At 37.4% G+C, this 15859-nt stretch overlaps 1 protein-coding gene across 5 annotated transcripts; it reads right to left on the reverse strand.

The window, feature by feature from the left end:
* Nucleotides 1-1899: 1899 nt before the first annotated feature.
* Nucleotides 1900-7063, reverse strand: LOC107771970 (uncharacterized). 5 transcript variants are annotated; one of them, XM_075255481.1, is made up of 7 exons: nt 6887-7063; nt 6531-6606; nt 6090-6327; nt 5679-5793; nt 3293-3411; nt 2399-2459; nt 1900-2250 (listed from the first exon to the last, which is right to left on the reverse strand). In XM_075255481.1, exons 3-6 carry the CDS (start codon nt 6311-6313, stop codon nt 2408-2410), a joined length of 510 nt encoding a protein of 169 aa, XP_075111582.1. In that variant the 5' UTR covers nt 6314-6327; nt 6531-6606; nt 6887-7063; the 3' UTR covers nt 1900-2250; nt 2399-2407. The 5 variants fall into 5 exon arrangements, with proteins under 5 accessions (XP_075111582.1, XP_075111581.1, XP_075111579.1 ...); XM_075255480.1 differs by having other exon boundaries at nt 6531-6612; XM_075255478.1 differs by having other exon boundaries at nt 6464-6606; nt 6887-7062.
* Between the last annotated feature and the right edge of the window lie 8796 nt (nt 7064-15859).

The raw sequence follows: 15859 nt of genomic DNA on the forward strand, positions 1-15859 counted from the left end.
TCTTTAAATTTAATAATTCGACACATTTGGTTCGATTTGATAATTATAAAATCCGAACCAACCTGACCTATGTACATCCCTAGTTGGGACAGAGCGAGTAACATATTTGGTCGTTGAATCATTGAACATGGATAGTTTCACGGATGCTTTAATTCAAATGAAAGGGTCGTTATTTTATTCCAAATTGCACTCATGTTGGCGAAGCTATCTGGACAAAGACAATGGAATAAGGAGTAGTGAACAAGCTCAACCACGAAAATTTAACAAACAGCGACATCACGGGCACCAATCTGAACGATGAAAATGAAAGAAAAAGGTGTGAATAATTCGAGGATTTTGTCGTTATATAGCATATATATAATAGCTTTATTAATAATTATTGCCAAGAAAAGAATCAGTAGGTGCCTTTTGTCTGGTGGTGTAGTACTACTTCAAAGTAAAAATGGATGCCTTTGGTTTGCTGTTGTTTGCTTGCTTCAGCAATTGAATCAGTGTTTGTTCACGGGTTGTTATTCTTTTGCTACCACGTGAACCTTTTTTTCTTAATTCTTTTACTACCCCATATATATATTGTGTTCACTGGATCAACCCTATTACCCCTGACAAAGACAAAGGTAAAAACAAAAGAAATCAACAACTAAGAGGATAAGTCTATGAGAAGAGAAAACTATGTATAAGATAAGTCATAACACAGGAAAATATAGTTTCCTTCCTTCATATAGAAGGCAATGTTGACCAAACATTTTTAATTTTGAACCGAAAAGGAAAAGAGATTAGTCAAACCCTAAACCTCCTTATATGAGAAAGATCCATAGCTATTGCTATCACACGATCCTTTGTATAGTCAATTATTGAATCATGAACTAATAACTACTATTCAATATTAAAATTAGGGAACAAATTTCGCTCAAAGCTTTTATAACCGTGACTTCCCCTTTGACAAAGCTATTCTTTTTTTAATTAAAGACTTTTAACTAACACTTTTCTATAAAAGCCAAATTTTTTCGGGACCAAATCTCATATTCTATTATAATATATGTTTTCTATAACAACACTTCGCTATAATATCCAAAAATATTCTGAACAAACGAGACTGTTTTAGAGAGGTTTTGACGGTACAAGGTGGCTGCACGTTAGAAGAAGTGCATAAATAATCTCTTTAAAAACTATCATTTATATAGATAAACGAAAATACAGTTTCATGTTTTTAACTTTTTTTTTTTTTTTAATTGTGTAACTACAGTGCAATGGACAATGTAGTTATTCTATGCCGTAATGTTAAATTTAACAATAGGTAATTAATCATAACAAGTCTGATATAATAACCTGGAAAATATTGGAGTAACAATCTGCTCTAACAAGCTAAAATATAGCTTGTAGTGTATATAAGTGAAATCCTTTTCAACTACGTACAATGTTCAAGGAGAGAGAAAGGTGGATTAGACTGCTTGCTCTAGTACAAAATTTAAAGCAGCATCATTTGTTGTCTGTCTATTTTGCCCTTGCTTTTTTGGTCCAATTATAACGTTACCGTTTTACCTGATCACCACTTGTGTTCATTTGTACATTTCGAAAGCGTCATTTAGAAAAGAACACCCCAATTTTAGAGAATTTCAAGACAGTTCGCTTCGTAACTCATGTGGCATATCTTTTCCTACTTGCTGAATTTTCTCCAACAATTCTAACAGCTCACTGATAAAAAAGGAAATAGATCTTTACTTGTTACCGCCTGTCCAGGAAAAGCAGGACCAAACAAATTGAAAGTATAGTAGATCTAACACTAGGGTTATGAAATCACACTATGGATTTTTCTGGAAAAGTACTTTTAGCTTTCACTGCCCTAGTATGCTCTGTTACTTGTCAGTCAAATCTGGAAGGCGTACCTGTACAGGTCCAATATTTAAAAGCAAGCACAATTCACATTCATCGTGAAGTACCTTAAACTTGTAAAAGGAGTATTTTACCAGTCTTCATTGTGCTAGTGTATACATACCACGTAAAGTTCAAAGGATAAGCTGCAAGTAAAGAATGTAATCCCGACCTAATTCAAGTATTATTGCTTCACCACATTTAGCAAAGTGAAAGAAAAAGTAACAAAATGAGATCATACAGTGATCAGGCAAACACAATTGGCGCATCGCTTATCCAAAGTTGGTGCTGCAAGTTTCGAGATATTGTTGAACCAATCTTCCATCATAGTAAGGAATCACTAAGCCAACTGCGGAATGAGATGCTTGCATACAATTGATGCTGAAAGTATTGTAATCCACGTTGGAAATATCAGATTATCGAATGCTTAAAAGCAGTAAAAATGTAGCACTAACTTCTATATACTTTATTTTAGTTGATAAAGTAATTAAGTTTAACAAGTTATGGATACTGAACATGGGAATTGTACCTTGAGATATTATCCAAGACCTCTAACATACTGATCGAGCGTAGAATTAAATAGCTCACACCTACATAAACAGCGACAATGTATCTGCTCAATGAAAATTTCACCGGGAAAAAGAGACTGCATTCTTTCTTTCAAGAAGAACCCATATAATCCTAAAATGTAAGAAAGCATTTAACGCAAATGCTTCTTCAAGCATACACGCGAATTATGCACATCCAAGTGAATGCTAATCAAGATCAAAGACATACTAATTATTTGCACAGAAGGTGCCTAAAATATAAAGCAGGTAATGTATTAAGTTCAAAACTCTGAGGAAAACTTCTGAGGGAGAAAAGGAAAAGATCCAAAAAGTTCGAGCCATTCAACACCATAGAACATCGCAATATCACAATTTTTATTGTCTTGAAGAGACTTCATAAACTTTTAAAATGAAATGCTTCAAAAACAATTTTCAAGAACCAAACAAGAAGATATCCTGGCAAGTTCTCAAGTTTCTTTATTTCTTTTGAATTCGAAATCACCACCAAAGATGTATTAATCATGACATCCCTCTATTAGATACTTCTTCATCATTTTAGCAGGCAATACTCAGATTGATCAAGAAGCAGAATGCCTCGTTCCAAATCAGCTCAGTATGACTTTTCTATTTAACAAGAAAAGAACCATGATCTTCCAACATCACGTTATTCTTCAAGGACTTCTTTTTTCAAATAACATGGCTAGGTGGAACCGTGGAACCACGTTATAATACTACGGAAACAAACCAACTTTAATCAAATGTTGACAATCCTTAGCAGCACAAATTATAGCAATAATAACATATTTTAGCAGTATGTAAGACAAACAATCCTGCACATCATCGATAAGCTTAAATTGTAGGACTTAAGGACTCACTTAATAGGAGCTCCTGGGGAATAGAGTGGATTCTTCACCACATATTCAACATACAAGTTGTAAATGTACTTCAAAGATTCCCTTAGATCACCAGTCCTAGGATGCGTGACAAGAATGATCTGCAGAAATGCAACATAATTCAGAAACGTACTGAATATTTACCTCTAATTTTTCCTACTGTTTCGCTTTCACCGACCAAAAGAAATTCAGACACGTACTGAATGCTTGTGAAGTTGAATAAAACATAATGTGTTTGTCTCCTATTGAAGAAGAGAAGAAAGGAACCAAAGAGTATATAGTCGTATACGGTTATAAGGTATGTTCTTTTGTAACAATTAATGTAAAATAATTAGCAAGACATGGCTTCACTCTTCACACATAGGACAATATTTGTAATATGACATTCTTTAGTAGATAAAGCTCCCACCCTTCAAGTACCCTGACATGCCTACATAGATAACAGTGCCTCACATCAGGATCGTTGATCCTCGTGTTATCTCTGTTGAGATGTCCTAGGGTTTGCATTACACAGGAATTCAATTTGGAGTATATTCTGTAATTATACACTTACCAAAAATGTAATACATTGTAATTGGTATAAATTCCCAATCAAGCTTGAGGGAATGATCAAGCTTTTCAGCAAAGTACTCTCTAATTTCCTCATGGTATCACAGCCAGAACCTTCCCAATTCTTGGTTTAATGAGGAGCCCCCATGTTATATTGTCCACGCTCCAATTGGTAGACCTGGGCATGCGGGGTGTTAGATTCGTAGTGGATGGGGGACTTGGTCTTGTTATATGGCCTTGGGCAATCCTCACTCATAAGCTAGTTTTTGGGTTTTAGTTAAGCCCAAGATCCATTTTCTTATCATGGTAAATTCCTGATCAAGCTTTTCAGCAAATTACTCTCTAATTTCTTCAATCTCCAAATGGAATGAAGCAGGTCTTTGTTATTGAAAAAAAAAAAGGAAAAGGAAGCAGCCATTTCTTCCAAGAGTACACCATCTGAGACCTCAAATACTATGAATAGAAATGTTTGCATCATGGCAAGTTGAGCTGGAAGAATTCAGAGAGCCCTAGTTACTCTTTCAGGCGGAGTAATTAAAGCTACATTCATACCTCATACAAATGAGAAGAAATCTATATGGGAAGAAGTTAAAACTATGACCAAAAGCAAGTACCACTTACGATCATACCAATGATACTACATGGTGCAAAGGACAAAGTAATTATGTCAAATTTACATTCCACAACAAGTAACTTGACATCTGAATAGGGTCATTCTTTTCCTTCTTCTTGAAGAAGTAAGATCAAAGTCAACATATGGATTAGCAGACTCAAGTCAGCTGATTCAATATTTTACCTACATGGTAAATCTTCAGTTCCTTCAAAGCACACACACCAAAAATCCCTGATGCAGCTTCAGTATATCTACATACTGATTGAGAGATGAAATACAGTTATAGAAGCATGTCGACCTTAACAGAACAAGTTTATTTGAACATTACAGAAGGAGCTTCCGACTTGTCTTCTAGAGAATAAGGTGGATAAAATGTAGTTCCGCATGAAGAAAGTAAAACTGCAAAGATTAGGCCATATGGTGGCTAGTGATGGCTGCTTGCATGTGTGTAGCCAAACAAATGTTCTCATCAAAGAAACAGAGCTCAAAATCATGCAACCTCCTTCATTCAATAAGAAAGCAGCTGCAAAATATATACCTTTTCTCATCAAAGACCTCTTTTCAATTCGGTCATGCTAAGTCATGCGAGCAACACAAATAGCTTCATGTTGTTATTGGATGTCTACCTAAAAGTCTTTTAATAGGTAAAGCTTTTCTCCTTTTCTCAATTTGATATTTCCTTTACAGAACTCTGCACATTTCCTTTCCTATTACCATCCATGAATCACTTGGAGTAGACATTAGACATGTAGCAACATTACGTGTTCTTTTCCTTCAGTTATTTTAACTGAATGTATCCAAACTACCCATCTTTTCCCCCCACCTAGTAAGATAAGGCTTACATGTATAACACAATCAGAATGTAACCTCATAACAGAACCAAAATTTAGTAACTTCTCTACAACAGCACACTATGAACTGCCCACTAGCCCTTGAATTACAGCATTTACAGCAACAATAAGTAAGTTGGCTAAAATAGAATATGGCACCAGGACAGAGCAATGTCTAATATAGTTAGACATCATCAGAAAATAACTATAGAGACTAATATAAAAGCGTAGATTAAGAGTTTCCATTAGTTAATATCATATGAACAATTGTATCACAGTACTCCAGACAGAAAGCTGATGATCATTGTATGATAAGACCTAGAACAATTTCAACTGAACTGATTAAAAAGTACAGCTCAATGGATCACTAACTGACCTTTATTCCCGATGGACTTTCCATGAAACTGAGTTTATAGGTATTAGTACGAAAGCTGTGAAATGAACATCCTTGTCCAGGTAATTGTGGCACCCCAAGATTGCCTTTGTCAGCACTGCCCAAGAAAATATTTGAAATGAGAAAAGACTATATTTTGACAGTATCATTATGCCTTTAAAATAGAACGTGTTACATGACAACGGTGTCCTAGGAGCTTGGGGTTGGGATGGGGAAGAATAAGGTTTTGATCAAAACAATTCAATCAAGTCTCAAACTAGTTGGATCAGCTATATAAATCCTCTATATCATTTTTGCTTAATTATGACCCATTTCATTCGAATATTAAATACAATTATTAGATCAAACTAATCCAATTGAGCGATAAGTTTAAGGAAAAGTAGAAAATGAAACCTTGTAGGATCCATCTTGGCAGTTAGAGATTTGAGGGAGAAGAGCAAACCAAACATAAGCTTATGGTCCTGCTGAGGGTTTAAGGTCTTAAGAGGGCGATTCCATTCCCTGTAAAGAAGACACACCCCATTCCTATTGAATACATACAGCATATGTGCATTATTCCCGGATACGGTCGGCTGTGGCGGCGACGGGCTGATCTCTGATCCTCCGAAGAATTGCATCTTCTGCTAATACCCTACCACAAAACCCACATCGAAATTTCGTAATTTCACAGCTATCGTTTCAAAATCAAATGACCAATTGAGAAGACCTCACTGATTTCAGAAATCTAAGCACATTTTTTCATAAAATGGAAGCAAGGAAGAAGATACCTTCACTGGTTGATGGATTGCTGATGGATAATGAAGAGAGAATTTTGATTTAAAAAAGAAACTGCACCTTCAATTTCCTTCTGGTCGAGTAAAAAGTACTCCTTTCCAACAGCGGTAAAGGAACAATTTGCTGGGACGACGGACTGCACCTTCAATTACATTTAACATGACCATATTTGACTAACATAAAATTTAAGAAATAAAAAAAAAGTTACTACATAAGATAAAATGTATATATATATATATATATATATATATATATATATATTGCATCTTCTGCTAATACCCTACCACAAAACCCACATCGAAATTTCGTAATTTCACAGCTATCGTTTCAAAATCAAATGACCAATTGAGAAGACCTCACTGATTTCAGAAATCTAAGCACATTTTTTCATAAAATGGAAGCAAGGAAGAAGATACCTTCACTGGTTGATGGATTGCTGATGGATAATGAAGAGAGAATTTTGATTTAAAAAAGAAACTGCACCTTCAATTTCCTTCTGGTCGAGTAAAAAGTACTCCTTTCCAACAGCGGTAAAGGAACAATTTGCTGGGACGACGGACTGCACCTTCAATTACATTTAACATGACCATATTTGACTAACATAAAATTTAAGAAATAAAAAAAAAGTTACTACATAAGATAAAATGTATATATATATATATATATATATATATATATATATATATATATATATTATATGTGTGATATTAGAAGTACTTTTAGAATTTCTCAAATTTTAACATGTCATATCAATTCTACAAGAATGGATTATCAAAAAAATAAAGATATTGTTTACCTCGAAAATACGAATAACAATTAAACTTGATTTGTGGTTGTAAAGATATGCAATTTAGTTCAATACCAATTAATAATCAAGAAGTATAAAGTATAAACGAAAGAAATGAGTGAATCAAATCAGTGTTACTTAAGCAATATCGACCTCGAGCCAAGTGACCTCGAGATGGGTTAAAAGTAGTAAGGTAAGAACAATACAGCTAAAGGACAATTCTGATGAGCAATGAGTGGGAAAAGTAAGATAGTATATTCTTTGTCAGTGATTAGATGTCTCTTACAAATGATTAGGGTCCTCTTTATATAATAGGGGAAACCATAAATAAGGTACATTCTCATTTACAGTAAAGAATCTTACTGGGACAGTTGTATAACCGCCTAGTACGGATTTGTACTAATTCGTACAAATCAATTTTGAAATTTACGCCATGATCTTGGGGACGTGGCGAGAATCTTGTCCTTCTGTAACAAACTCGTAACGACACTGTCTCGGAGTTGGTCGTACTCAACTCTGATGTTCCTTGAGCACTTAGGTCTTCGAGCCTCTTATTCTACCTTCGAGCCTGAGCTTGGCTCCGATGTCCCTCGAGAACTTAGGCGTTCGATGCGACCTCTCGTAACTATAGATCGGAGGCATATGATTTTGACCGTATATAGATAGTCCCCGTGTTTCTTAGAGTAGGTCGATAAGAAACGATTTGATCTTCGATGCTCTGCCACCTTGATCCTGATGTCAATCTCGTGATATCAGCGGCTGAAGTGACTGAAAGGTCACTATCGTGCATTTTCCAAAGTCATTAATTGGAGGCGACTGACGGTCGGCTATTTGGCTTCCCCAATACGCTTAAACGACCTCTATAAATAGGCCAATTTTACAATTTTGCAAACTTTACTTCTCAAATCGTTCTCAAAATCTCATTAGCTCCTTCAACTTCTCTGAGTTCACCCTTCTCTCAATTTGTTCTTACTTCATCATCAACTTTCTCTTCCCCAAAAAGAAAAAGCCTCTTCATCATCGCGACCGGCCAGAAGTAAAACGGTGGTGCCACCTCGTATCAAGGAGTGTATTCCCCGCCGTGTGAATTAACATCCGATTTCAAAATCGATAAACCTGCATTGACACCATGCCGATGCGAGCCCATATCCCAATACATCTGTTTGATAACTGAAGATGAGCTCGAGCAGGTGAAAAAGGACTACAACTGGGAGAACAAAGATGTAGTGATCCCTTCCCCTAAGGAGGACATCACCACTCATAAAGTAGGGTACTTATGCGTGTATATCTACCCATTTACGCTGAGTCCTGCAGATACAGCTCTAGGTCCCATAGATCCAGTTATTCTTGATTTTTGCCAACAATTCCAAGTGACGTTTGGCCAGATCTACCCTTCATTTTAGCGAATCGTCAATCTAATCAGATACTTCTCGAGCCAGGTCGAAGGGATGCCTTTTACCCTCGACTATCTGATCAGACTATACAGCCCTCGCCTTTATCGAGGTGGCTTGATCAAACTACAATGCTGATCCTCGAAATCTCTCTTATCCAACATCGATGAGGACAAGGACCGAGGATGGATGGGTCAGTTTGTCCGAGTCAGGACCTCCGACCTAATTCCTATTGAGAGGATGCCATTCCCCGAGGAATGGAACATGAAACGTAAGTACATGCTTATCAATGATGCCTTTATACCCTGCTTTTCCTTCTCTTTCTCGACCTCATCTTTTTCTCGATCTAACCCCTTTCCGATGGTAGCTGTTGCTTAGTTTTCTGGTGCGGTCCCAGACCTCGAAGGTTGGGTCCGGAAACTGGCCTCTACTTCTTCGTACGCGGATAACAACTGGTGTGACCTGGCCAAAGGTCAATGGGAGGCTAAAAACCATGGTGAGTTCTCTTGTTTGCAAACTTGTGTTTCTCAGTGAAATACTTACTTTGTCTTTATGCAGGCCTCAGAGATGTCGACCCCGCCCAGTGAAGAAGAGATCACAAAGCCTTCCAAAGAAAAGAAAAGAAACAGGGGGTCACCTGCAAATTCCCCGAGGCCAAAGAAAAGCAAGGCTCGAAAGCCTAAGGGCGATACTGTGGCCCTATCTCTAGAAACGGTCCAACGCCTTCAAGATGAGGATGAAGAGGGGAAAGATGACGAGTGCCTATTGGTAGTTTGAAAAAGAGGAAGCACTGACGCTTCGAAGTCTGCCAAACTAATGGTGGCTGATGCGGTTCATTCTAGGACTGAAGAAATCTCTGAGGGGAGTTCGAGCAAAGTCCCCGAGCCATCGGGCAGCAAAAGAACACCTCATCTTGGAGGTCATTTGGAGGGTGAGACCGAGGGGCCCGGTCCCGAGGCCCTTCAAAGAGAAGAGAATGCCCCAAGTGGATCACTTGGGGTAATTAACGTGGATGAATCGCCGCATGGTCCTAAGTTCTCCGAGGGGAAATTCCGAGATGACCGGAACATGAGAACTCCCGATGTGGGGACGAGCCACAAAGGGAACGATATCTTTAGAGAGTGCCTTGCATGGATCAAAGATGGTCCCGATCTAGATGCTTCTTTTATTTTTGATGAGGCCTAGCGGCTCTTCAAATAAGTAAGTTTCTGCCCTTAAGATTACGCCTGCATTTTATCCTTGTTGTTCTGAGTCTGACTTTTCCTTTTTGTGAGGGTTGTGACGCTCCATCGAGAAGCGTTTTCCAGGTCTCGAGCTGAGCTTGCTCGATATGAGGCTGAGCTTAAGAAGCTCTCGGAAGTGAGGGATGGCCTTAAGATCCTCTATGTCAAAAAGGAGGGGGAGATCAGCGATCTTCGAGCCGAACTGGCGAATGCTCATCAAGAACAACCGAGCTTATCAAAAAGGTAATATACCATTTGAAGTTTTGTTATGCATTTGCTCGATCGATCGACTAACACTTCAACTTTGCAGACTTAACAAAAAGGTGAGCTGGTGGAGCAGCTCCGAGAGAGCTCAAGATGAAGGAGGCCGAGACCATAGGGTGGAAACAAGGCATGGGCCGTCTCGCCTCAGAGAAAGATACTCTTCGGGAGCAGTTGGCTTCAATTGAGCCCTAGCTTCAAAGTGTAAAGGAGGAAAGCTTGGCTCGAAGCCGCAAAATCGAGGAGCTCGAAGCTAAATCTGCTACTGAGCTTGCAAAGGCCAAATCTGATGCAGAGGCATTTATGTCTTCATACCAAGCTGACGCTGAAACCGCTAACACCCGGGCAAAGGAGATCTCCGCTAATGCTATATTCTGGGTCGGGCCCGGGCCTAAATGGGCCAAACGGGTCGGACTTAACGGGCTTGGGCTTAGCGGGCCTGGGCTTTGGCTGTCTCGGGCCTCACGGTCCCGGGCTTCGTGGGCTCAACGGGTGGAACCAGCCCGTGACGGGCCTAAGCCCATATGGTCCTGGGCTAAACGGGCCGGACTCGTGGGCTTAGCGGGCCTAACGGGCTTTTTATTTCCGGGCTTTTTTTTAATTTTTTTTTGTTTAAGGCAATTTCTTGTAAACCATATCATGGCTATATAAAAAATATATATGTAGTATATATGTAGAAATCTAATTATTAAAGTGCTTGACGAAAAAGTAAAATAACAAAACAATAGTAAAACTAAATTGCCATGCATAATAAATTAATAAGAAAGTACAACATGAAGCATAAATACGTCTAATAATTTTAAAATAACACAAATTGTTGAAAAATTTTAAAGACGAATTTGCGGATAAATACCATCAACACAATACATTATATGCCTCCTTAAAATGCCTGTGGTACACCCTAAACGAAAATTTAAGACTCTTCCACAGTTCTTGCACTTTAATATTTGGCCTTCTTCATTTTCTTCAAGCACTTCATAGTAGTGCGAAACAAATAAGCGCACTCTTTCCGAACGAGGCATGATGTAACTTGAAAATTAAGATTGAGACTTGAAGTCTTGAAAATTGGAGATTGAGAGATTGAGAGAAATTTAGATTGAGAAATGAGTATTGAGTATTGAAATGAAGAAGAGGGAGGGAGTATTTATAGTGTTAGAGAAGGTTAGTTTTGTAAATTGAAAAAAAAAACGGCTATTTGTGCAATATGGCCGTTGGTGGTCATTGGGGGTGGGGCCCTCATTTTGAATTTTGAAAAATCTTGTTTTGTAGTATATATAGTATACTAGTATAGTATACTATATATAGTATGTTATGTATATATATTTCCAAATATAATTTCTTATAATGTTTTGTAGTATATATATATATAGAGAGAGAGAGAGATTTTCTTGTAGTATATATATTCCCTTATATATTTTCTTGTAGTATATCTTGTATATTATGTATATATATTCCCTTATATATTTTTTTGTAGTATATATTGTATGTTATGTATATATACATTATAGCTTATAAATAATTGCAAGTTAAAGACAAAAAAATATTGCAAAAAGATATTCAAGGGCATGTCTTATAATTTTTATTACCAAAAATGGTATATCTTTCTTAGTCTTCCTCCCCCCAATGGAATGAGCACAACAAGGTACTAATACCACCATTCAAAGAGAAAAAACTAAAAGAAGATGTGCCAAAGTACAAGTTACACCATAATCTACATTGTATCTCTAACAAATCTCATAAATCATTCAAGGTTCGGAGGAGGTTGCGTTGGTGGTGGTGGAAAAGAAGCTTGTTCATCATCACTTCCGGGCGAAGTAGCATCCTCTGCAAGTTCCGCTATCATTTCTTCATAAGCTTCATCTATCGCCTGTTGTGATTCCGCAATTCCAAAGTTTCTTCTTTCCGAGCGGATCCAATCTCTGAACAGTACAGATTTTTCCAAGCTCTCCCTCATAGACGCTCTATGATCACCTATTTGAAGTCTTGCTTGACTGAAAGCGCTCTCTGATGCAACAGTTGAAGCTTGAATAGATAAAATATCCCAAGCCATCCTTGCAAGAACCGAAAAATGTTTTTCCCTTGCCTTCCACCATTCCAAAAGATGAAAAGTGCCGTCTGGATTCTCCTTTTCAAGTCCCTACGACAAATAAACTTGAAGCTCATTTAGATGTGAAGTTTCATCATAATTATCACCTTGAGAACCCCTGAACTCCGTCCAGGATTTAAGTGCTTTTAAGCCCGCAGCTCTTTTAGACGATTGTGAACTAGACGAAGTAGGGGTTGGAACATTTGGCCTAGCATGCTCTAAGGCAAGTTGATAATCATTATAAATTGTTTGAGCATTAATTTTAATTGAGGCTTTTGCATCTGCAAGTGTAGCAAATTCCTCATTTGAAAGATCTAAAGCCTTATAAATATTTGAGTACCAAAAATGAGGACTTCTTAATTTCATTGTAGGATTTAACATTGCAGCAACACCATAAATAGGAGGGATAGGGAAAAAAATATTTTTTAAACTTTTCTTTCATTTCATTTATAGCAAGTTGATAAATTTCCCCACCCTCCGAAAATTCAACAAACAAATTACATAGTGCTGCAATATAAACTAAACAATTTGAAATAGTAGGATAATATTGCCCAGAAAATGCATTTGTAGAAATTTGAAATTGTTCTAAAAAATCTATAAGAATTTTAACATTCGTCCAATCTTGAGTAGTAAGCATTTCATCATCATCCTTACCACCTACCCGAGCATTAAACGTTGCATTAATTGGGTTTATATATTCATATGCAACTACTAAACTTTCGTACATACAATTCCATCTAGTCGGGCAAGTTTTAGGAACCTTTCTTTCTCTAAGGCCATATTCATCATATTTTTTAAAATAATCTCTAAGTCTACTTCTACGGTTTGAATAAAAAAGCCAATTAAGAGCCATTCTAACCTTTTCAATTTCTAAATTTAAAATTCGCATACCATCACCGACAATTAAATGATAAATATGACAAATACATCTAACATGAAATATATTCCTAAATGCAGGATTTAGTGTTGTTGTAAGTATGCCTATAGCACTAGTGTTACTAGAAGCATTATCCATAGAAATTGCCATTATTTTATCTCTAAAGCAAAAATATCTACAAATATCTGCAACAGTGTTAGCTATAAACTTACTTATGTGACGTGAATTATTTATTCCATACGCAATAATTTGTTTTTGCATTGTCCACTCCTCATCTATCCAATGACTTGTAACAGTTAAATAATCACAATCATTACCACTTCTACCAATATCAGTAGTAATAGAAATCTGATTAGTTATATGAGGTAATAAATACCACAAATATTGTTCATATTCATGTTTATATTTATAAATATCGCTCTTAACTGTTGCTCGAGGCCAACCTTTATAAGTAGAATTAAAAACTCTTCTAATATAATGCACCCAATTAGGATTAGAAGGAAAAGAATAGGGTAAGCACATAGCGGTAACCATCTTTGCTAATTCCTCACGATCTCTATTTGGATCGTAATATAAAATACCTCCGGTCACAGTGTTAATTCCTGGTTGAACTAGATTTGAACCTGTACTAGGGCTATCCGCAAAATCTACACGTGTCCCCTCTAGCTGCGCTTTCATTTGTAAATATCTAACTTTATCTCTAGGGTGTGTTTTTATGTGCCTAGTCAAACTACCCGTGCCGCTACGGTCTCCAGTATATTTATGCGCCAGTAATTTCCCACATGTTTTACACTTAGCCTTATTTTGTTCTCTTACTTGAGTAAAAGAAATTCCAAACTAATGATGTTTCTAGGCGTTTAGAAGGTTGTCTATTAAAACTAAGGGTTTCTACAGGTGGGTCGGGCGATACATCAGTTGGGTTATTAAAAGAACTAGTAGGTGTATCATCTAAATCCGATTGGGTTTCATCTTCATCCTCATTTTCCTCATCATTTTCAAAGATAGTTTGATTAGGATAAAGAAGATTCATAGTTTCATCATCTAAATTTTCACCTGGTGCAACATTATGGCAAAATTGACTATCGGAAAATTAAAAACAGGGGTTATCACTATCAAGAATAATAGGAGCAACAGGACGTCTACCAGGTCTGGGTCGAGAAGCCGGGGGAAGGGTAGTAGGTTGGCCACTACTTTCACCAGTTTTAACTTTTCCCTTACCACCAAATATTTTATCAAAGATGTCATATTAATTACAATTATGCAAACTAAAACACACAAAAATATATTCTTAAAACTTAAGAGTTGAAACGAGTTTACCAAATTGCCGAACAACTTCTTGAAAATTGAAAATCGTTGAAGAGTTGAATACTTCAATTCACCAACTTCACAATTTTTCACGAAATTTCAACAATAAAATAAGCAATTATAGTAGAGAGATTGAGAGAGATTAATGAATTGGTGAGTAAAAATGAAAGAATGAGGGGATATTTATAATTGAGAATTGGGAAAAAGTGTAATTACATAAAGTTTGGGGGCCAAATGGCTATTTTTGAAAGTTCCAAACGGTCAAAATTGCAGCCCAACGACTACTTTTTAAAGTTTTGACCGTTTCTATTTTTAATTTTTTTTTTTAAAAAAAGTAGTTGTTAGAGGCCCGTTAGGGCCGGTAAGACCGGCCCAGGCCCGCCAGCCGGTCCCGGGCTCGTGGGCTATTTAATGTGACCCAGCCCGCCGTGGGCTTTTTGCACCATTAAGGACCGACACACCAGGCCCGGCCCGCCAGGCCCGTTTAGCCGTTAATACCGCGGGCCCGGTCCGGTCCCTGTCCCAGCCCGGCCCACCATACAACATTAATCTCCGCTGCGGCCGAAGTTAAGCTATCATGTGCACTCGACCACGCCAGGCGATAGTCCTAGAGAGAAACCCTCGAGGAGGTGCACGCTCATGGCTTCGACCTCTCAGACAACATTTAAAAAGCAAATACTTTGGAAGAAGAGGCTGCCGCTTTGCTTTCTGATGATGAAGATTTAGCTAGTGGTTCCGAGAGCGGAGGAGACGAAGATGAAGTCCCTGAGGAGGAGGTTTCCGAAGACGCGACTGCCGATGATGTGGCCCCGGAATAGATTTAGGTTTCTTTATTTTTTTTTGTATTTTTGTTCAAGGACCCCTCGTGGGTATTGTAAATATCTTTTGTAAACACCTCTTATAAATATAAAAGGATCTCTTTGCTTCATCTTCAATTTGTATCGAATTTCGTCTCATCTTCATTTGTGAAAGAAATTGGATGTTATAACTTTAATGATTAGTCCGAGCATTGGCCTGAATTCAGAATATAATAAACCCATAGGTTTTTATTGATCAATGGAGGATCTTTATAATATAATACCTCTTAAGGTTTTTGTTAATCCTCGAGCTAAGCTTAAGTTAATTTGACGCGAGCTCGAAACGATAGACTCTTGAGTCCGAGTTGAGTGGGAGAAATGTCTCAAACCCTATATGTTTTGGCCCTTAGGCTCTTTTATATCGGCCCTTAGGCTCTTTTAGGTTGGCCCTTAGGCTCTTTTAAGTTGGGCCAATTCGGCCTCTAAAGCGGCTATAATTTTCCCTCTTTTTGGCTGAAAGACTTAGTGAAAATTTATCTATGCCTTAGCACGTGTTTTTGTACCCATTGGGTTTTTCAAAGGTTCAATGGATCGGAACCTTATTTGTAATTTGTTTGTGTAAACATAATCGAACACCTCTTGAGGTTTTTTCGAAGGCTGAT

The sequence above is a fragment of the Nicotiana tabacum genome, chromosome 6 (assembly GCF_000715075.1).
Source record: "Nicotiana tabacum cultivar K326 chromosome 6, ASM71507v2, whole genome shotgun sequence".
NCBI classification, from domain to species: Eukaryota; Viridiplantae; Streptophyta; class Magnoliopsida; order Solanales; family Solanaceae; genus Nicotiana; species Nicotiana tabacum.

What these genes read in the sequence shown, in the direction of transcription:
- LOC107771970 (XM_075255481.1), bottom strand. Translation starts at nt 6,313, where the DNA reads ATGCAATTCTTCGGAGGATCAGAGATCAGCCCGTCGCCGCCACAGCCG. An exon ending in GCCAAGATGGATCCTACAAG is followed by an intron (nt 5,794 to 6,089) that starts GTTTCATTTTCT and finishes TTTCTTGGGCAG; the next exon opens with TGCTGACAAAGGCAATCTTG. An exon ending in TCCCCAGGAGCTCCTATTAA is followed by an intron (nt 2,460 to 3,292) that starts GTGAGTCCTTAA and finishes CTGTTTATGTAG; the next exon opens with GTGTGAGCTATTTAATTCTA.